At 38.8% G+C, this 23832-nt stretch overlaps 3 protein-coding genes across 3 annotated transcripts; all 3 read left to right on the plus strand.

Annotated features, from left to right (window-relative positions):
- Window positions 1-1642: 1642 nt before the first annotated feature.
- On the plus strand, window positions 1643-2705 carry LOC140784550 (uncharacterized). Its single transcript, XM_073132030.1, has one exon. The coding sequence runs from the start codon at window positions 1816-1818 to the stop codon at window positions 2467-2469; it is 654 nt and encodes a 217-aa protein (XP_072988131.1). The 5' UTR covers window positions 1643-1815; the 3' UTR covers window positions 2470-2705.
- A 2253-nt stretch (window positions 2706-4958) lies between these two features.
- Window positions 4959-13651, plus strand: LOC140784536 (external alternative NAD(P)H-ubiquinone oxidoreductase B3, mitochondrial-like). The gene is made up of 10 exons (XM_073132012.1): window positions 4959-5097; window positions 6737-7004; window positions 7221-7427; window positions 7554-7804; window positions 8007-8223; window positions 8354-8458; window positions 10914-11186; window positions 11300-11421; window positions 13089-13208; window positions 13318-13651. The coding sequence occupies exons 1-10, from the start codon at window positions 5003-5005 to the stop codon at window positions 13403-13405; spliced, it is 1746 nt and encodes a 581-aa protein (XP_072988113.1). The 5' UTR covers window positions 4959-5002; the 3' UTR covers window positions 13406-13651.
- Window positions 13652-15880: 2229 nt separating this feature from the next.
- Window positions 15881-19635, plus strand: LOC140784771 (cyclic nucleotide-gated ion channel 4). Its single transcript, XM_073132317.1, has 7 exons — window positions 15881-16477; window positions 17356-17571; window positions 17799-18109; window positions 18237-18345; window positions 18433-18669; window positions 18774-18860; window positions 18963-19635. The coding sequence occupies exons 1-7, from the start codon at window positions 16013-16015 to the stop codon at window positions 19476-19478; spliced, it is 1941 nt and encodes a 646-aa protein (XP_072988418.1). The 5' UTR covers window positions 15881-16012; the 3' UTR covers window positions 19479-19635.
- Window positions 19636-23832: the final 4197 nt, after the last annotated feature.

A 23832-nucleotide genomic window follows, 5' to 3' on the forward strand; every position in this document is an offset into this window, starting at 1 on the left:
GTTGGATAGAGTTCCATAAAGAATTAAAAACAAAAACGCAGCACAATGAACATATGTATTGGTTAGAAGATATACATCCGATTAGCAAAAGTATACCTAATAGTGAGATCACTAGACAATGCCGTGAAAGAATGTTCTCTGTCTAGTAGCAAATTCAATTGATCTGGACCACAAATACAATTGGATATTTCATACTAGTTTAGATGCTCTTATTCGAGCTACGAAAAGAACTATGCTTAATTTGGTTGGATGCCAGTACTTCTCACATCAATAAAGATTGGTACAATAATACTATTTGCATCGATCACCAGGAGGGTTGTCATGTATTTGAGTCATAAATTAAATTAAAATTAAAATTAAATTAAACCGACATCGATCTTATTCTCTCCAGCCTCTAATCAATGTGAGCCTCGAGAAGTTGGTGATGGCCGAGATTTATGGTACTTGTTGTTGTAGCATCGGAAGGTTGAGAAGTTCTTCTCCTTTCAAAGCTTAATCACGTACAAAGTGACCAAAGCTGCAAAAAAGATCCATGTCCCCATCTACTTTTAATAGGAAACTTCTTGAGGGGTCCCCTCTCATTCCGCAATCCACATGGCCATGGCCATGGCCCGTGGCCCGTGGGGGAAGAATATTATACGAAACAATGGCAAATTAAGTGTGTGTTATATGCTTCATATCTCTCTACTTAGATATAGCATTAGCTTAAGACTTGCAAGACCTCAAAGAATTAAAGGTAGCAGTAGAAGAATTAAGACAAAACCTTTGGTCCCCTCAAGTAATCTTGGTGGGTTCTCCAATTCCAGAATAGGATGTCCCTTTTCCACTCGCATTAAAGTGCATGGGTCACTCCTACCCAACACCATAAGGAAGGGTGGGGAGTTGGGGAGCCCTCAGCCTTGAAGAAAGGTGTCAACCCTCTTTTTGAGAAGGCCCCCAGACAAAGTTTTTGTAGGGGTGGTGATTAGGGTTGGCATGAGAAGAAAAGCTTTTAGCACCCAATCCAGCCAATTTGAGATCCAGTGAACAAATGGCTTTGACTCAGTCTTAAAGGTATATATATATATATATGTATATTGAGTTCTTATAGAGAAAAGAAGTTTATGTGATAGACTGAGCCGGAAGTTAATACATGATATAAAGCTAATTAATTTTATAGATTAGAATTTTAACTCAAAAGTTAGGATCCCCATTTGTTAGTACGTGGATATCGCACATGCATGTGCACAAAGTACGGGAAAATGCACTGTGGAGCAAGCTATATTATTAATTACCTAATTATGACAGCAACTGGTCATCCAAGAAACATATATCTTGATCATAGAGCATAGTATTTGTCTTGTCACATCCAAATATCTACTTGTTGAATGCTAGGTATTTCCTGCCTAAGCTAACCTTCAAGATCATATGATTGGCTAAGTAGTAGATTTAAAGTAATACAGTGGTCTTAGGCAGGAAGATCTACTACTCGTGATCATCATGGAGGAATCAAATCATGAGCGTTGCTCTGCTAAAAAGTAATAAAATGGACTTTAGACTTAATCCTGTAAGCATAATCGACACATGGAGACAATTCGTGCACTAAATAACAAAGCATCATACTCCTACATCATGTATATAGAATACAAAGTGACATGAGTCAACAATTAAAGAATCTATCAAAGTCCTCACTCAGACTATTACAGTGAGATCACCAAATCTAAAAAAGCTAACCTCCTCCCCATTCCTTCTCCTCCCCTGTTATATTCCATTCCATTCCCTTTCCTCTTCCTTTTCTCTCTCTCTCTCTCTCTCTCTCTCTCTCTACAAACCCAGATGGAACAATCCCCTGCAATCAAAGCGAAGCTCTCAATCCAAGCTTCGCAACTCCTCTCCTCCCTCTCATCTCATCCACTCTTCTCCATCCTCACCACCTCCTCCCTCCTCGTCCTCCTCTACCTCCCTCGCCCCCTCCTCCCCCTTCTCTTTTCCCCGGTTCTCCTCTCCACCATCCTCCTCCTCACCACCCTCCTCCGCTTCGGCTCCACTCCCAAACCTCAAGTCGAATCACATTCTCCGCCTCCTACAACCAATCCCACCGCAATCCCTCCCGAACCCACCTCGGAAATCGAGTTGGGCATCTCCGGGTTCCATCAAAAAACGATCTTTTCTAACCATTTCATCGAATGGGGTCGAAGGGGCTGTCCCCTCGAAGTAATCTACGAGGAATACGAAGGAGACGAGCATGAGGAGGAGAATGGCGAGTCGCCAAGATGCGCCAAGTTAGATTTCCCCGGGTTGGAGCGCTTGGGTCTTCTGTCCACTGATACAGAGACAGAGAGCGGCGGATCTCCGGCGGCAGAGGGGTGGGATTCGCCGGAGAATCGATGCTTCCGGTGGGAGGATGAGGAAGAAGACGACGACGAACTCATCGAGATCGCGCTTGAGGAGGATAATTTAATCGAGATCGACATCTCCGGATACAGGTGAACCGGAATTTTGCGATTTTTTAGAGGGCTTTCCAATAAATTTTGGTTTGTTTGAGGGGATTTTCTGTATGATACAAAGTTTCATGTACATAAACGGGACAAACCCATCTCGGGGCTGGGCTGGGCTACGAGAGCTTCTTTGTTAAAGAAGATTTTGGACATGTTCATTGGCGTAAGGGGGAATTATTTACTAATGCACCTCCCCGTCTTAATCTAAATTTGTTGTTTGCTTTGTTATTGTTTGGTGCGCTATGCAAGTGGAGAAGGAGCTAATTTATCTTTTGGAACCTTTTTTTTCTTTTCTTTTCTTTTTCTTTTGATGAAAGAGAGCAGAAGGTGTGGTTATATTATACGGGCTAAAGCAGGGCGGGCACCTGATGACCAAAAAAACTATCTCTAGTATCTTGCTAGCAATCTCCAAATTCCCTAACCTTATTAATTTTGATCCTGACAATTACTCCGGTGTACTTCATTCATTTCACTAGATGAAATTTCACCTTTTCTTTTTCTTTTTGAGAATAAAAGATGAAATCATACAGTTTTAATTACTAGGATCAATGAATTACCAGCAAAACAAGCTGTTTGTAATTACGAGGAATTTTATTAATATCATTTGAAGAATTATAAAATCAAATACACAAATAAAACAGAAGTAAACTCGTAACTCAGTGAACATGCATGCATAACAAAGAAAAATATTACATTAAGCTCAAAGAGTGCAACATGATACAGAGACAGTGTAAAAAGTGTAATGTCCCATGGCTTCATTGCGACCACTCTAGACTCAAACACTGTGACGGTGGTTTGTAATTGCCGATAACAACGAGAACCACCGACACGAACGCCAAAAACAGAGGAATTTTGCTACGTAATTGCGAAATAAAGAAGGAAGAAGAGTTAACACAAAGAGTTAGAAAGAAGTAATGGTGCTGCCTTTCTTTCCACCAGCAAATCAGCAATTGGAAGAAGAATAATTCTCCTCGCAGTCAAAAGAAGAATACAAGTCAGCTCAAGAGGTTAACTTAGAAGGATATCCTTTGCCCAATAAACAACGTTGCTACATTTCCTCTATGGACACAGATAAACATGGAAAACTCGAATAGAGGAGTTACTTGAGAGAAAGAAAAAAAAAAACAAAGTTTTTATTAAATTGTGTCTCAAATACTATCGCCTGATAAAGAATACTAAACTTATTTAGCTCTTTAATATAAAATGCTAAATTTATTAGCATTTTATTTGAGAATTACCTGATCGGAAGATAACGTCTATCAGTACCTCTTTTTTTTCAATTATAACACAATATTACACTTCACTTCACTTTATCCGCACAATCGGATAAATAAGAAGAGTTTATCATATATTATAATCGGACAAATAAATAATATTAAATCTTAATAAAATAAATATGAATTACATATTTTCACACCCCTTATCCTCCCCCACTTAATTTTAATTATTTCTGTCATCCCATAACAAGGCAAATGTGCCCAAAATAGACTCCAAAGTTTGAGTGAGTGGACTATAAATAAGTATAAGAGGGTTAATTTGATCAAATACTCTTAAAAATATCTCCTTTTATAGATGAAGAGAGAGTGCTAAGCCCGGAAAGTATTATTTAGTATTTATCCTTCTAAGAGATTGAGAGTTCAAAGGAAAGAATATAGTATCCAGATAGGGGGGAGATTTGAAATGCTCAGTCCTCGAAAAGATAAAAGGAGTTTATGCATATCCAAACGAGCAGTTATATTCGTTACCTTGTTACATTCTTTATCGGTATGGATAAATGAATAAGTATTAAAAGATGAAATAAAAGAGTGGCACCGATGGTAGATGGCCGGAATGGAATGGATTGGATTGGATTGGATTGGATTGGATTTGGCTAACGAATAGGTCAGTTCTCCTCAACTGTTTCGACAACGATGTCAATGCCAAACGAGTTAACACGAGGATCATAATTCATAAGGCCCATTAAGAAAAAATAATTAATAAAAACCAAAACCTCTTCCCTTTGAATTTTTGTATTCTACTTCAAATACGTCAAATCTTTATTCTGCCTTCTCTTCCAGAAAAAGTGGAGGGACCAGAGCTGGTACCGGTAACAAAAACCTTTTTAACATAAACTAGTAATGGGACCCAGTCATACATGTTACACTGCATTCTTCCATTGTTTGGTCAAATTTTTGGGTGCATTTGTTGGACGATTCCAAAAACTTCTCGCACGTGCACCTTTCTTGATTGCCAAGTGTGCGCTCCACCTCGTGTTCCTTCAATTAAAGAAGACAAGAAGGGCGTGGGCGTGGGCGCGGGCGCGGGCGTGCTTATTTACCAACGGAAAGAGTGCACGTATCAAGAATAAGCACGAGAATTCAAGCGAAGAACCGTTCTATGTCACTGTCCTATCGAGGCCGCGTGTCCTATATATATATATATATAGATATATTCTCTCACGAATCCTGCAACCGCCTAGCCTCCCTCTGTCGTCAGGAAATATTTATTCTTGTTCTCGTCTAGAATCCGATCTCAAGAAAGACGAGATGGTGCGGTTTTCGACGTCGTTCTTGGATCGCGCATCACAGGCGGTCCATCGAAGCTCGGCGTGGTCGAAGCTTGTGGTTGTAATCGCCGTCAGGTCATCTTTCTCATCTGTTTCGATCTCTTATTTGTTCCTGTTCTAGATCTCTTGAAACCTTTAGGCTTCTGCATTGCGTTCATCTTCTTCGATCAATTCATTTTAGCTAGGTTAGTCGCTTGTTCCGACGGTTTCTCTGTTCATGTACTTGAGTATTGCGGGCTCCGTATTTGATCTATGGACTCACTCGATCCGTCGATCCAAGGATATATCTGGTCGTTAGATGTGTATCCTTGGAATAGTGTTGAAACCTCTTACATTGGCGATCTAATGCTACGAAAGAGATATTTATGCTTTAGAAGAACAGAGTTGTGCGGTATACAATTGCATGTCTTGTTGTTGATCTGGGTAATAAGTTTGAGATCACCAAAAGCAGCGCGCATGTGAATTTCATTAAGCACTAGTTATTGATATGATCATAGATAGTAGATTATACAGGGAAATGGAAGTTCAACATTAAGACATTAAGGTGTGCACTTTCTTTTCTAAGTTCATTGTTGACCAAGCAAGGTTTGATATTCATTGTTGCTTTCAGATAGCAGGATTGCATGTTTGATGAATAACGTGGATTAATCTGGTACTTGCAAGATTTTGGTGTCTTCGTATTCTCTTACGCATTATGTTACATGTTACATGGAAAGTGAAGACATATTTGTCATGCGTGTTTTAGGTGGCAGAACTTAAGTTGCATTATTAATTGAACTCAGTAAGATTGGAAACTCTCTAAGGCTAATTTTTATTTTCGGGAATGATATTAACAGGGCGATTTTTGTTATTTGCAAAGGAGTTCAAATTTTTATTTCTATGTCGATTCTTTTATCCTTGCGCCATAAATATTATGCCAAAAAATTCCAACCTGATTGATTTCTTTTGTTATTCTTCTTCACTTTCCTCTCACATTCACAAAGGGAACATTCACACTTTTAAGGACGATGATTTTAAGGATCTAAAAAAACTTGAATGTAATGTTGGAGGATTGACGAATAAAGACAGAGGCATACACTTCCCAATTGAACCCACAGCGATATGAGGGAGGTCCTTGGTATAACGGAGGTGGTGATTGCAAAAGAAGGATCAGATGTTGCTCTCGGAGGAGGAACAGTTTGACTTGGGAGACTAAAGTCTAATAAAATCTGCTCTATGAACAAAAAGTCCCTTCTTTTTGTTCTTGCTTCTTGTTAAGTCCTTAAAATCCATCCTGCTATGACATGTTTACATTCCTGTTATGCATGCACTGACAGATAAAAGGACTTGTTGAACACAAGGTCTCTTATGCTGGTCCACATAAGGAAGAGAAAATATCTCAAGCTTGAACTTTTTTGGAAAGCAAATTTATCACGGAAAGGAGAGGGGTTCAAACAATGTACAGCTTAGGTGACTATGGATGAAAGATAAACGGGAAGTTCAACACCTAAGTTTAACTTGTTATATTGAAAATTGTTGGAGTTGACTTCTTTCACCGTTCAGAGAAAGTTCTTACTTCTTTGTTGGAAGGAATAAATTGGATCTATATTATTCCCACTCATTCGTTCTGTCGCAGTCTTACTTAAGAAGATATATTTTGTTCTTAACTACTTATGAATTCTCATGCTCTGCCCTGTGTCCAAGTTTATGGGTTTGCGTTAATTTTCTTTCCCAGTAGCGGCGGAGGTCTTGTGGCATATGCTGATGCAAAATCGGATCTGCGTCTAGAACCTTCTCACAGAACTTGCAGGAAAAAGGTGGTGGTGCTTGGAACTGGTTGGGCTGGAACAAGTTTCTTGAAAAATCTAGATACCTCTTTATATGATGTTCAAGTAGTATCACCTCGTAACTATTTTGCATTTACCCCTTTGCTACCAAGTGTAACATGTGGAACAGTGGAGCCACGTAGTATTGTTGAACCAATCCGTAATATCATGAAAAAGGTACGGGCCATTTTATTTCAGATAAAGCAAATATATTAGTCTATCGTATTTGATACTTAAAGCAAATAGTTAGAGGTGATATATTTTCTTTCATGATTGGTAGGACCAGATGTTTCTGTACCTTTCTTTTTCGTCTTTTAACTTTTCTTTTTTTGCTGATATAATGATCTCTTATGGTAAAAGAGTTAATACAATTCTATGAGTATTCCTTTGCAGAAAGATGGAATGATTAAATTCTGGGAAGCTGAGTGCTACAAGATTGATCCAGCAAGCAGGAAAGTTCACTGTCGATCAAGTACCGGGACCAATTTGGATGGCAATGGTGAATTTGCAGTCGATTATGACTACTTGGTCATTGCAGTTGGAGCTAAGCCTAACACCTTCAATACCCCTGGTGTGGTGGAGCATTGCCATTTTTTGAAGGTTGACCTCTACTAGGCTTACATATAATTTTCTAAAAGTTATGGCAATGTGATTGCATTTGTTATCCTAAGTTTCTTCTCATTTTGAGCGACAAGACTGCAATCAGGATAAATTACATTGTTACAGGAAATAGAGGATGCTCAGAGAATCCGCAGAAGCATCATGAATTGTTTCGAGAAGGCCAGCCTCCCAAATATAAGTGAGGAGGAGAGGAGGAAGAATCTTCATTTTATCATTGTTGGTGGTGGTCCAACTGGTGTAGAATTTGCTGCAGAGTTGCATGATTTTGTCACTGAAGACTTGGCCAAGCTGTATCCTACTGTTAAAGACTTAGTAAGCATATCAGTAATCGAAGCTGGAGGGCATATTCTTACCATGTAAGAGGGTACTTGTAGATTATCCTGGTAAACATGAAACTATATATACAACAGATATGTGTCTCAAACAATCATCTACTACTGATCTTGAATACTAGACATCCTAGATTGTGTAGATTGCGTTGATTGAATCTTTTTTATCTTTATAAGTCGTCCATCCAGCTCCAGGATTTGCTTACATATTGGAATTTTCATTATGTAGGTTTGACAAAAGAATCACCAAGTTTGCCGAAGACAAGTTTCAGAGAGATGGTATACAAGTGAAAACCAATTTTCGGGTCATGCAGGTCTCCGATAACGCCATCACGATGACTAATTCAACGACCGGAGAAGTTTCTGTTCCCTATGGCATGGTTGTGTGGTCTACAGGAATTGGGACGCGTCCTATCATTTTGGACTTCATGAAACAAGTTGGTCAGGTCAATTGGTCGACTTACATCCTCCTGAATCTTTTCTGTATTCGATTTGTTTTTTTTATGTTCATCTGTCATGGGTGCTTGCTTCATGAATTAGTTAGATGTGACACAATCTATTTTAACACATATATAGGGTAACAGGCGTGTATTAGCAACTGATGAATGGCTTAGGGTCCACGGATGTGACGACGTATACGCACTTGGTGACTGCGCAACGATAAGCCAAAGAAAGGTCATGGTATGTGCATTATAATATTTGAGATGACTTTCGTTCATGTCATTTCTTTTTTAGATAGATAAATATTTAATCCCGTAATTTTTATTTGTTAAGTTCTTGAACTAGACCTTTCGTGATTTTGGTAAATTATGAATACCCATGGAACCATGTGGTTTGATTTTATGCTGATTCTTTAGTTGACAAACAATGCTCTGTTCAACCTCGGTTGGCTTGAGCAAGTATTAAGTATGTGACTATCATTTTCTATCTTTGATGAAACACACAAACCTCTAAATGCACCTGTTTATCACGTGGATGAATCCCCCAGGTGATGTTTTATATGATCGGTTAGTAAAATATATTCACAAGGTCTAAAAAAATATTCTATACCATAAATATGTTTAAGTAAAATATAAATTTGGATACAAGTTTCGCATGCCACAATAAGCATTCAAAAATATATGTCTGAGATACATCTTAAATTATAAAATGCTTATAGGGGATAACCTTTAATATGAAGTAAGAGCAGCTACTCCTTGCTACCCGCGTTCGCTTTCCCTAACTCTGAAATAATATCATCAAGAGGTGATCAGCACACAGCCCAATAAATATAATCAATATAATCTATAACAATGTAATTACATATTGAATGTCCCAATGTATGCTCGTAATTGCTAACAAATAGAATAAGCATATTCGAAATGACTTACAATGAATTCCTTTATAAATGCAAGATATGAGAACTGCATAATATTATCTTTGATCATGCCAACTTCCTATTATATCAAGATAAATTTACACAAATATAAAGTTATGATATATATCTCTTATTCATACAGAATATCATCATATATTTGCGTAAGTCCCAAATATTAGTTTTCATTATGTTCACACGGCATCATAGAGAATCAGATATCAACATGCTCTCAAAGGGTCTTAGTCATAAATTATCATTACCTGCTCATCGAGCTATCCACTAGATAATTCATATATGCTCATAGAGTTATACATCACATCACAAGCACGTGCTCATTGATCATCTCATGCATCAGGAATGATCTATACATCTAACGGTAATGTCGCCCGAACATGTCTGATGACATTGCATGTGACCGGTTGTTTGTAACCATCAGGCTAAAGACCTCAACTGTAAACTCATATCTCTCTCTCTAAAATCATCACCGCCCGTAGTAGAATAGTTAAGAGCACTCTCAGCTCATTTGTGGACGCCATAATCTTACATTGTTGAGTACTACTAGAGATATATTCTCACCTCACAATCATTTTTTTCTATCATCATAATCTAGTTCTAACAAGATAGTACAATTATCTAAATGTCACTCAAGCTAACAACCACAGGCATAAGCTGCTAATAATATAAGTATTACATAATATACTCCATCTTAACCCTGACCTAAGTGAGTGGAGAGCACTGCGACTCGACTATCACAAGTAGTGTAATGTCTGTTAACATATAAGTTATGTCATAGCCATCATGATTTATATATTTATCACGGATAGATACATAAGAGTATTTCATACAAAGATACACAATAGTTACACTAATAAGAGATGAGATGCATGCACTAGGGTGTTCTGCACAGATCTTCATCTTGTTAGAGCACCGAGCAAGATATATTAGCTTTGGGAGGGGGGGCTTGGATCCTTCAAAAAATGTAGGAAAGGGGGATTAGCTAGGATAACTCATGCGCGCAGATAACAATTGTTTTTCCTAGGTGTTACATTTGATGTTTAGCGGTCCTCATGGTAAGAAAAAGCTTGGATATCAAATTCTCTTATCAAGTATCAAAATTTTTGCAAAGATGATGTTACATTTAGATATTTCTTTCTTAGCAGGAATAGTTGAAGTTTTTTGTTATTTTTTCGTGAAAGGATATCACTTGGCATCAATGCTAGGCTTGCCTCTTGCATTCAATAGTTTATGGGTTCAAGTCATGAAAACAACCTTCTAGAAAAGAAGAATAAGGCTACGAACATCTTCTCTCTCTTGAACCCTGTAGATTGAAGCCTCATGCACTGGGCGACTCTTTGACAGAAGATGTATTTTGCAGCCATTTAGCATCCATATGTTAGTCCCATGATTTCTTCATATTGAAAAATATAGATTGTAATAGATTAAGTAAAATGAATTCTCTATATTTTTAAACAATGTTTTGTCCATGTATTATCATATAATAATGAACTAAGTTTCGTGCGTATAGTTTGCCCGCCCATGACAAAGATTGGCATTTTTTGGAACATAGAAGGTAGTTTGTTGCTGCACAATGTGTGGCGAGGGCTGTATGTGTTTAATCCTTAATTTAGGATATTATGCAAATGTGGCACAAGGCAGCTGGTTAATTGTCCTACTTGTTTAAATTAGATCATCATGTTCTACGTCATATTTAAAGAAGCTTGTTAAAGAATGATCTGAATTGTCTTGTCTTACAATATCTAATTGAAAAAACAATCTCAGGAAGACATCTCTGCAATATTTAGGGTAGCAGACAAGGATAATTCTGGAACTTTAACTTTGAAGGAAATCAAAGATGTCCTAGGTGATATCTGCGAGAGGTATCCTCAGGTTGAACTCTATCTGAAGAGTAAACGGTTGAAGGGATTTTTAGATCTGTTGAAGGATTCAGATGGCAATAATGTTAGGGAATCCAAGGAAATCAACATAGAAGAGTTTAAGAAAGCCCTTGCAGTTGTGGATTCACAGGTCAAGATGCTTCCTGCAACAGCTCAGGTAACTCAGTGACTACCCTACTCTGACATGCCCTTATCATTTGATAAAAGAGTTGCATACTTACAGCAGTACTCTAAGCTATATACGCTTTCACATAATTTTACTTAATTCAGGTTGCTGCACAAGAAGGTGATTATCTTGCTCGGTGCTTTAACAAGATGAAGATCTGTGCAGAACACCCTGAAGGTCCTCTTCGTATCAGAGGACAAGGTCGTCATCGGTTTCACCCCTTTCAGTATGTGTTTTTATCTCTCCTTCATGCTTTTGCATTCAAGAGTTACAGTTCCTTTCTGTATTGTATTCTGCTGAACCTGAACAGTAGATGAACTTGTCTTATATTTTGGAAAAAGTATCGTAACTTCATGGTGTTTTCAGGCGATCGAGTGCCGATTTCTGTTAGCTATGTCCTTATACTGACTAGGTATAGATGTGTAGTTTTGTAGTTTTTTTTTTTCGGATGAGCTTTAGATACCTACGCTCATTCATTATAACTGAGAAAAGTGTTGAAGCGCTCTTGCAGTTTTAATAAATTTGTAGCTCTTGTCTAGTTCAGAAACTCACTAGTTAAGTGGTTAGGCTAGAAATTTTTTTTTCAGACAGTTAAATACTAAAGAGGTAACATCTTAAGAACTATGAGGGGATTTTTTTGTTGTTCATTCAATAGGAGATACATGCAAAAACACCCTGTTTGATCTCCATATTCTCATCCTTATGAGAAGAACAGATCCTGCCAAACTTTATAAATCAATCTACCTTTTGTATTAATGGTTGCATCTTTGATTTCTCATTTCCCACTTGGTACATGTTTTATTTCTCCTGTTTTGTAAGTTGCTGCTGAAGTTTGGCTCAAATTTAGACTTTTTAGATCTACTGTGTCGGGGCGTTCGAACGAGCTCTTATTACAATTTCTCGAGAGGACTTGCATGCTACAGATGTTCGAATGCAATTTTCTAAGAGGATTTGCATTTTATAGGTATTTGAACGGGCACTTGGGGCGTTTGAACGCAATTTCCTAAGAAATTTTATACTCTGTAGGCGTTCAAACGGCCTCACAAGCATTCAAATGTCATCCTGCACTCCAGATTAGAATTATGTTAGTGTTTGAACGCCGGACGAGATTTTCAGCTGCTTTTAATTAGTCATAAATAAAAATATTTGAGTTTTAGAGTTGTGTTAGGCATATTGCATGAGGAAAACATTGGAGAGAAAAGCCACCATTATTTAGAGTGATATTAGAGTTGAAATTTTTTTGTATTTGGTGATTTGCATAGTATAATAAATATTGTTTCGCCCGTAAATATAGTCACATCGTTGAACCACGTAAATCTTATTTCTTTTTCTTATCTTCTTTGTGATTTGCATTTAGAATTCTTATTTGTGCTTATCATGAGTATTTAAAAGTTTTCTACATTTAGCACCTTGGTTAAATATTTTTCTTTAGTATTAATATTAGTTTTGCTAATATTTAATTTATCCAAATTTATTACTATTATATTGGTATTATTTTAGGGAATTGAAAATCGCTTCTACTAACATCTACCCATTCGACATTTTAGTACAACAGTTTCACAGATAAAATTATAACAGTATAGTCATATATATTCACATAAGATAATGCGAACTATTCCATGAATAATTGGCATGGAAGTTTTGACGGCCGATGCACGCATGAAGATCTATAACTAGACAATAATTTTGCATAGTTATGAACTATTACTGATGAAGCGTGTACATAATAGAGATGGTTATGAGGTGGAGAAAGAAATTCTCAGGGATTGATTAGTTACCGTGTCATTTTGTTTGTGGAATATTTGTATAATGTTTGTAAGCATAGGATTACTTTTATGCAATCGTTTATTCCAATCTGTTTCTCTTATTATTACTACTTCCTTTTTCCTACAGATACAGGCATCTTGGTCAATTTGCTCCACTAGGTGGAGAACAAACGGCTGCACAGCTTCCTGGAGACTGGATTTCCATTGGTCGCAGCACCCAGTGGTTATGGTATTCCGTGTATGCGAGGTATACTGCATATGCCCTGACCCTTAATTATCGGTTGTGAGAAATAGTTTACCTCTGTATTCGGAGATTTTATTGTGTTCTAATGCCCATATTCTATGTTAACATTTAGCAAGCAAGTCAGTTGGCGTACTAGGATGCTGGTAGTATCTGACTGGTTCAGGCGATTCATCTTCGGAAGGGACTCCAGCTGCATATGAATGTAGATAAAGGAAGCAAAAATCATTCACTGACCAAAGTTTTGAACTTTGATAGATTGCAATAGTCGGCAATTTAATCGTAGTAATGCTTTATTCTTTTTCTTTCTTTCTTTCTTTCTTCGAATGTATTTGAAACTGGAATTATTTATTACTTGCTAAGGCAAGCGAGCTCCACAAGCAGCTCCGGAATTCTGTCCAGAAAGGAATAGTATAGCTAGGCTTTTCAAACAGCATATTAGTCTTCTCTGGCAGTACTTCTATGTTTACTGTGCGTATCATTGTATGAGAATGTTGCCAAAAAGTAGAGGTCCACATCCAGTGGTAAATTTATCTGAAAATATTTTTGTAGTCACATGCAATACCAGTCGTCCTTTCTCTGATGCGATGCAGGCAGTCAGGCACGTACTGCCATACGATGACAAAGGCGAGAGATGGATATGTACAGACACAGAAAGAGAGAGAGAGAGAGAGAGTACACCATCCTTCGTGATGCCATGCATTGTGGTACTATTTCTCTGCGTCCACATGGAAAGCTGACGACCCGTTTGTCTACAACCTATTCAAGGATGGTAGGAAGTTGGCATATGAAATTTATTAATTTATTTCTATGTTATTGCCTGGGAGGTTACTTGTCTAGAACCCCATGCATGTTGCGTTCCTTGAGCTCGTCTTGGATTCATATCAGCAGCAGTAAACCAGACTTTAACAGCAACAGATGGAGAGGAACCACTCCTGGCTCAAGGGAGAGATGCCACTTTACGATGTTTGGAGTAGAGTAGCGTCGATGCACTCTGATGAATGACACGTGTCAGTGCAAAGTGGGAATCGAGGTCTTATTCGGACCGAGCAAAACCGGGGTGGGCTTTGATTGAGGCAAAAGGGGCCATCAGCTGTTTTTGCCATCTTGTGGTCCTTGTGTCGATGGCGATAGGGGTAAATATGCTGTTCATATACTTGCAAACAAAAAGGAGGAAGCTGCCACGAAACTGTCTTCTTTGAAGCTATTGGAGCTAGTATTCCAACACCGTATATCTCTCTCTCTCTCTCTCTCTCTCTCGAGATCGCCAAGAACATTTTATTTGTGAATAAGGCAGACCTCTTGTCTCTCTTACTTTGGACATCCGCCACTATTTCCAGAAACTAATTATTAGCCTTAATGATAATAGTAATACGTGGAGAGGAGAGACAAGACTACTGAGATGTGATCTGCTCTTTATCACACCAAACTACAAATTCTTTTTTTTTAACAAAATAAATGATAATCAATTATGATTAAGGTTATCTTTGATCAATCACTAACTTAGTTTCATGCTTTTAATTGTTACTTTTGATTAGGAGGAGCACTAGAGGTGAATATTTGCATAGATCGTGAGCTTGTAGACTAATTATAAACTAGATAAAGAATTAATCTCTTTCTGTTATATAGGTTAGACAATTAAGCTAATCTTTTAAAAAATTAGTTATGATGAGCCTAAATCATATGTATATAATGTTTTAATAGAAAAATCAATAAATATATATATTGGTAATACCGCAAAATATAGGACGAAACCCTTACATTACATGTGATACTCAATTATATTAACTCTGACTACTAAACTATAGTGGTGATTTCTTAACTCCAATGAAATAAATAGAAGTATTTGGTCGCCCATAATTTGTTGTCAAAATTAGAAGGTGATAGCGTTCATGTTATGAGTTATATGAAGGCAGCACAACATAATGGTCTTTGGTAGAGCAGCGGAACCTTCAAAAGTGTTGGCATATAGGGCATTGTGCATGGCTGAGGAATTTGGTCAGAAGAGAGGGTAGCTGCTAACTAAACGGTCTCTCAGACCAGTCAAGAGGAGATTGCCATCTCACGGCTACTTCGAGCTTAATAGGGACGGTGCATTTTCATAGAAAGGTTGCTAGTTGCCATCTCATGCGTGTCAGTTGCCACAGCTTGGGAGCATCTTTGCTCTGTTGGTTGAGATTTTGGCTCTTCGGCTCGTTAGCTCGTAGCTTAGGCTCAGGGAAGAAATTATGCTTGACACCCTCCTGTTAGATCAAATTTTATGTAAAGAACCTAAGAGTCTGTGGCACATTAAGACGATTATGACTGAGTAGTGCCTTGCCCTTATTGAGGCATTTGAGGATGTGAAATTTTTTTAATGTCTTTAGGGAAGGGAATAAGGCAGCAGAGTAGCGGTGAACCAGTGTGAGATAATCTCCCAAGGTTGCATTTTGGAGACTGCCGAGATGCTCTCCCCCATGAACTTTGTAATCTCCTTTGTTTTGACACTTTTGATGTCATCATTGGCCGAAGTGTTCCAATTTAGGTTGTTTACAAATTCTAATTTCGAAAGGAAAAAATATTACAACAAGGGGCAATCTTGTCAAATTCTCTATCTAATTAAGGACACTTAACACCAAGCAAATTTTTTATAAAAAAAAAAAAAAAAATAGCAGCTGCTATATATCTCTTCATAGGATACCATCCTCGATACTTTCTCTTGCACTACCTGCCACTATGTTGTAAGCTCCCCGTACTCTTCGTAACCTCACCCTTTCCGTTCTCTTCCTCCTCTTCCTCCCCATCACCACAACTAGCACAGTTTCACTGCCATGTCAACTGAAGGATCCTCCAATCCCTCTCATGAATTAAAAGATGAACAGGAGATCTACAAACACAGCCCTAAAGTCACCAACAACAATAACAGATGGTTTTCCGACTGGTCCTTGGATCCACGGACCAAGTGGGTTCGAGAGTGGAATCGTGTGTATCTCCTGGTTTGCGCCGCGGGGCTCATGATAGACCCTCTCTTCTTGTACGCCCTATCGGTAAGCGGCCCGGTGATGTGCATCTTTATCGACGGCTGGTTCGCGATCGCCGTGACCGTTCTGCGGTGCATGGTGGACGCCATGCACGTCTGGAACATCTGGTTGCAGGTCAGGTTGGCTTACGGCTCACGGAGCCCCGACGTTGATGAAGAAGGCTGCAAGGATCGGTCGGAAGCCGGCATACCGGCATATCTAAGATTGAAGAAAGGCTTGTTCTTGGATATCTTTGTCATACTTCCAGTGATGCAGGTAAACATGTCGTACGAAATTATTTTCCTTTCTCTCCTTTGCTTTCTTGTCTTTCAATTGCTTAGTACTACTATCATCATCATCATCATCTTCGTCGTTATTATTATTGTTTTTATTATTTTAATCACACTCAGAGTGAGCATCATCTCAAATAGTATTAGGACCAGTCTTATCAGATAGCTTATCCGGGTTGGTGTTTGTGAAATATTGTGAGCCTTTCGCTGCTTTGTTCCTTATATGGACAAAACTGTAGCATGATTCCTTTGCGATTGTAAACAATGATTATATATAATTAGTTCCACCTCTGATCCTGGAAGTGGAATGGGATATTAACAACAAGTTTAAGTCTAAGGTGCATGATTCGTACGCTGGCTAGAATAGTACAAGAGAAGAAAGAGATGAACCACGACAACGTTAAGACAACCCAATGCATTATTTAATGCATGAATCACGTCGTGTGGAGAGAATTAATTTCGTGGTCTGAGTGAAACAACCAACGCTTGTTTTTAATACCTTGTGTATTTCGATGTACCTACCAAGAGAAGCAGGGGACATGAATCTTTTATTCCAAAATATTTTTCAGAGAATTTGTCATTCGCACTATGTCAAGTAATATATGCACTTTGGAAATATATATACGACACTGTAAATAGGTTATCAAACAGAGGTGATGAAATCCCTTAATATATATAAACGTATACTTACACTTTGAGAACACTAATCAAACAAATCCGTTTGTTTCCTTTTTTGCATTTAGACTAAAGTGATATGCCAAAAAAATGGAAAATAATTATCTGATGAAGCAAGAACTAGGCCAACTTAATTTATATGGAGAATATATATGATGTTAACATGGGGTTTTGGTGTGATTATTGTAGGTTGTAATGTGGGTAGCAGCTCCAGCATTAATACACAGAGGATCTACAACAGCAGTTATGACTACCTTATTGATAATGTTCCTCTTCGAATACCTCCCAAAGATCTACCACTCTGTGTGCTTCCTCCGCCGAATGCAAAATTTATCAGGATACGTATTCGGGACTATTTGGTGGGGTATTGCTCTCAATCTAATGGCCTACTTCGTCGCATCACATGTGAGTACTCGAATTACCTCTTTATGAAGTTAAATTGATTTCACCCATTGACAGTCAGTCTCAGAATTACATCTGAAAAAAAAACGATGCTAGGTTGCAGTAGTTGTATATTATTTGTTTTGTTAGAGAGATATCTTCATCTGGGCCATATTGAAGATGGCCCAATAAGAATGTTTGGGTCTTCAATTGAGCCCTGGTGATTTTAAGAAGTAAATTTGTTGTTGTAGGCTGTGGGAGCTTGTTGGTACTTGTTAGGGATCCAAAGAGCAACAAAATGCCTGAGAGAGCAGTGTAGGATAATAGAGGGATGTGGACCAAAGACACTTGCATGTGTTAATCCAATCTACTATGGCACAACAACATTGATCGAAGGAGACAGACTTGCTTGGGCTCACAACTTGCAAGCAAGGGGTATGTGCCTTAGTAACAGTGATAAATTCGAATATGGAGCTTATAAGTGGACGGTTAACCTGGTCACCAACACTAGCAGACTAGAGAAGATTCTGCTTCCAATCTTTTGGGGTCTCATGACTCTCAGGTGAGAAGATCTCTCTCTCTCTCTATCTCTCTAGTAATTCCAACAATTAGATTTAATTGGTCGCCGTCATGTGTATACATATGAATTAATTGTCCCATGTTATATAATACGTGTGTTGGTCGATCAGCACCTTTGGGAACTTGGAGAGCACAACGGAATGGTTAGAGATAGTTTTCAACATCGTCACCATCACAGGGGGTCTTATACTTGTAACTATGCTTATAGGAAACATCAAGGTTTGCAATACCAACCCCAACCAATGAGATTACTGTGAAAATAAATTGTATATGTATGTATGATGGTGCGTGCATGCATGCATGTAGGTGTTCTTGCATGCTACTACATCAAAGAAGCAAGCCATGCACTTGAGACTGCGAAGTGTGGAGTGGTGGATGAAGCGAAAGCAGATACCGCAGGGCTTCAAGCAGAGAGTTCGGCAGTACGAGCGACAGCGGTGGGCAGCAACGAGAGGCGTCGACGAGTGCAACATGATCCGAAACTTACCGGAGGGATTGCGGAGGGACATCAAGTACCATCTCTGCCTTGATCTCGTCCGTCAGGTAGTATATATAATCGCATCATCTCTCATTTCCTTGGGCTCTAGTTAGATCTTAATTAGGCCTCTATATATCGCCGCATTTAAAGCCCAAACTATTTTGCACAGGTCCCTCTGTTCCAACACATGGATGAGTTAGTCCTGGAGAACATCTGCGACAGAGTCAAGTCTCTCTTCTTCCCCAAAGGAGAAGTCGTAAGCCAGCCAAACACTCCCATCAACCAAATCTCTCTCCTTCCATCCAACTAATTCCTTCTGATTAATACCTACTCTCTTTTTTTTTATTAATTAAATCAGATCAACAGAGAAGGCGACCCAGTTCAAAGGATGCTCTTCATAGTACGAGGCCACCTCCAAAGCAGCCAAGTCCTCCGCGACGGCGTCCGCAGCTGCTGCATGCTCGGCCCGGGAAACTTCAGCGGCGACGAGCTCCTGTCGTGGTGTCTCCGACGACCATTTATAGAAAGACTACCCCCTTCTTCCTCAACACTCATCACGTTGGAGAGAACGGAGGCGTTCGGGCTCGAAGCCGAGGACGTCAAGTACGTGACGCAGCACTTCCGGTACACGTTCGTGAACGAGAAGGTGAGGAGAAGCGCGCGGTATTACTCGCCGGGGTGGAGGACGTGGGCGGCGGTCGCTATACAGCTTGTATGGAGGCGGTACAAGCACCGGAAGACGCTGACGTCGCTCTCTTTTATACGGCCGAGGAGGCCTTTATCGCGTTGCTCCTCCATGGGGGAGGAAAAGCTTAGGCTTTACACTGCGCTATTGACCTCGCCTAAGCCCAACCAGGATGACTTCCTCTTGTGAACGAGTGTTTGATTTAGTTACCTCAAGACATTAGAATATACCAGCGCTGCATGATATATATTCTTTCTACTGTGATATTTATCAGTTAAATACAAAAGAAAAAGGACATATGAGAATGTAGGAAACCAAAGAACGGCGGTTTCAACTTCTTCCTCCACTTTTTTCAGGGTTATTATTCCTATCGTCACCGGTGGCTTTGCTCCTCTCTCTCTCTCTCTCTCTCTCTCTCTCTCTCTCTCTACCCTAGCCAATTTGCTATGCCAAGGTCCTCTCCCATATCTCATCGTCTCTTTAAGGTCTCCATCGAATCTAAGCCTCGTTGTCCCTCGAATATGAGCCTTACTATCGCTCCCCTGTCGAATTCAAAACTTGCCGCAACTCCCCTGCCCCCACTTCCTCCTTTGAGCTCATCCTCCATCCTTCGTTGGATTTGAGCTAGCTTTAACGCCACTTCCTCGCCCCATCTTCCTCTTTCGAGCTCATCCTCCATCCTCCTTGGATCTGAGCATGGTCGTTACTCCCTGATTCTTCTCCAACCATTCACGCATTCATATGTAGTTCAACTCTTTTGTTCTTTGTATCTAAGGGTGTCAAAATAATAAGCTGCTCGAGCTTAGCTCGGGCGCAGGTCTAAAGTTTAGACTCAATTTGAAATTCGAGTCAAGCTGGCTCGCTCAGCTCCACTTGATAGGCTCAATATAAATTTATCTTCCAAAATTCAAACACTAGGTCCCTAGCTTAGCATTCACAATTCCCAACTCTAAAGTCTAAACTGATCTGTTTCTCCTCTTCAAGCTGTTGGCCCACCACGACCCCTCCTCCACCATCAGCGAGTCTCTCCACCTCCTCCTCAAGCCGTCGTTGCCTCATCCGTCGGCAAGCCTCTTCCACCATCTCCTTCTTAACTCACCACTGTCTCGACTTTCTCTCCCTTCTCCTCCTCCATCTCATCGTAGTTGACTGGTTTCAAGCTTGGGCTCAACTTCAGCTCAATTTAACTAGGCTAGTGTATGACTTGATTCAAGCTTGAGGTTGACTCAAACTCAATAATCTAGCTTGGCTCAAGTTGAGCAGAGCTAAGCGGGTTCACTCAAATTTGACTCATTTACACCACTATTTACATCTATTTGGTTTGTTATTTTTTATGTATTTTATTTATGCCCTCTGACTTTTTTTTTTTTTTTTTTAGTGATGCTTACTACTATAAGTGAGTAAAAAAACTTGTGGCAAATATAGTCAATTTATCCACCCTCTCAATTTTTATGTCAGACTGTCTCTAATAAATGAATGAAATATGTGCCCAGAGACTCCACAGAGGAATTAATAAAAGTTAGATCATTGGATAGATATTTTATTATTGCTATTCATAAAATGAGTTTTTTATTTTATAAATAATTATTCCTATATTTATTTGTATAATAAAATTATGATATAATAATTATCTTTAATGTGATATAAGTTAAAAGAAAATATTAGAAGAATATTTTATTTTATAATATTATTAGTAAGTAATTTTTGATTTGATATAAAGTAGTTTGATAGAATAAATATTAAGAGTAAATTAGTAATTAGATTAATATACGGTATAAAGGATAATTTTGATGAATAATTTTTATAACTTAAAGTAAAATTATATTATAATATTTTATATATTATTTTAGAATAATAAATTATATTTAAAAATAAGAAGAAAAAAAAGTTAGTCAATGAAGGGGGGGGGGCTTAAGCTTTTTGGAGACAAAGCATAGGACATATTGTCTAATCGTTTATCAAGATATGATCCAAAGGTAAAAATCCCATAATTGCAACAAATGGTATTGGAGAAGGTGAACCTTAGCTTGCTTTTCTTATCAAGTTGTTGATGTGATTTGACGCTCCACATTAGTTGCATTGGTCCCTCTTTGACAGCTATAATTAAGTAGCTATTTCGATGCACGCAAAGATATTGAGAGAAAATAAGATCGTTTGTATCGTTTTCAGCAAATAGACTAGAATTTTGTGATTCTAATTAATTGAACCAATTCTTCCACTAGCCGATCCATTATTCTCGGGAAAAGATTTAAACGATGAATGATGATAATTTATGAGATGGTATCAGCTTTTCCCTGATAAGGACACGATAGGCTAATATTGGAACGTACGTACGCTAACCATCCATGAAAGTACTATCATTATTGGTTACCATTAATGCCGCAATTCTTCGTCTTCTCTCAAAAAGAAAAAAATAATAATAATTCATAAATGACCGGGTTTGAATTCGGATCCTGCTGACACGCCCGTTAATTCATTCGGTACATTTACTAATATTCACTATTCACTATTCACTATTCACTATTCACTATTCACTATTCACACAAGACTATGCTCAATGCTCTTTTCAGCGCGGCCCATCGGGGGGGAAGGATAAGGACGAAGCCAAACACAAACAGCACGTATCTGCAGTAAAAGGCTGAAACGCTGTCCCAATCAACGCAGCTAATCATGAAATCTTCCATCCCACATATCTCGACACGTGTCTCGCGAAATCGTCGTGTCGGTTGACGACGTGGACCACTTTGATGCCTCCTTTCAGGTTATTCCACGTCACCCTACTACTCCGCTCTCTGGGACCCACGTCCGGGCTCGAACTTTTGGAAAGGTGGGTGGTGGTCCATGCTCGGCGCTCAACACGTGAGTGGGCCCATGGACCGGCCCATATCCAAATAGAGCCGCTCACATGAAGACACGAGACCTACGAGAGCCAAGTACACTTGACTCGAATTAAACCGACTCATACACACTTACATTTACATTGAATGGCATGCCACCTAAACTAGTTATTTTACGAGTCATCCAAATTTTATTTTAGCCTTAATTATACAAATATATTACAACCCCTTTATAATTGTGCAAGATTATTTGCCCATGACGTGGAGACAACTAAAACTAAAGCTCATAGGATACTTGTGACGAGACATAGCTAACACTTCATTTTGTCACCTTATATGAACTGTAGCACCTGATAGGAGTTACATTTGAGGATAAAAATATTATGGAGGGACCTGGGACCTGGGACCTGGGGGCTGGGGCCCATCTTAACTTGGTACCTTACTTAGATTTGACGATATATTTTCTTAGTTAATTGAAGATTATTTATAACGTTGTCTATAGACTCATCCCAAGTTATTTCCTTTGATGTGCATCGCACGTCGTGCTTAATTATTTAACCCGATGGGAACTCAGTGACATTTTTATGAAAATCCACATCCGAGTAACAGATACTGAATACTAGCTAGGGAATAATGTAGATTTTAGGACTAAGTATGCACCATGATCATATCTACTAATCAATCGCCAATAAAATATACATGTATATATACATAATAAGAAGAAGTTTATTATAACTAATCAAGAGACTAAGTAGGTGACACGAGGAGTACAGTGCATTGCCAGCAAGAGCCCATACAAAATCCTGCTGATTCCAACTGATTCCATGAGTTATTCTGGGTCGGTGCCCAGAATTTTATAAAGCCTTGCACGGGCTCCACGAGGGAGAGATTAATTTTGATCTCTATTTTTATGGTAATTAAACTAAGATTGAGGAGTCTAATTACATATTGTACTAGGATTTGATAGTTGTATGGTATCTTGATTGTATATAGAAGAGCCGTATCTTCTTAACCAGCACAAAATATTGTCAACGTTTCCGTCACGGTTTTGTCGGATATTTTTAAAAAATTAAGGGGCTAAAATATAAAATTAAGATTGGCAGGCGCACACACGTGTCGAGGCAAGAACGGGCAGATGGCCAATTGACCACCGAACTACTTTCCATGAAACACCAGCTCATTTCCCGAATTATTTTATGCCAATAATTTACTTCTAAACCTTTAATAATTGCCAACCATTAGTATAAACAAGTGCGTGGTTATGGAGATTGGAGTGATTAGGCAGTGGATTAAGAGACGTGCACGTGACCGACCCACATGACTTAGGTGCGTGAGTCGTGGTCACATGCTGCTCCCGAGTTAACCGCTGGCGCGGATAACGTTAACTATACTGTCGTCAAAGTTGGAGTTTATATATATATATATATATATATATATAAGAGATAGTTGCATTAGGACTAGAATGAAAAATTACCAACCAAGTAACCGAGCTGGGATTCTACTGGAATGAGTCTCGAGTTTGAGGTATATTTACGAGATTGGTTATTAACGGGCCCAGAGAAAGGCTGACCGAATCACGTGGGCCGATGAGGAGCTCTTTCGGTGTGTGGGGGCCGCTTTCTATTACTTTATCCGCTGACACGAGAAAGGGTATAACTCGTAAATATTTCGAAGCTTAAGGCTCAAATTGTACTCGAGAGTGATGG

This window comes from Typha latifolia, chromosome 3 (genome assembly GCF_019914945.1).
Source record: "Typha latifolia isolate L0001 chromosome 3, TyphaL0001v2, whole genome shotgun sequence".
NCBI classification, from domain to species: Eukaryota; Viridiplantae; Streptophyta; class Magnoliopsida; order Poales; family Typhaceae; genus Typha; species Typha latifolia.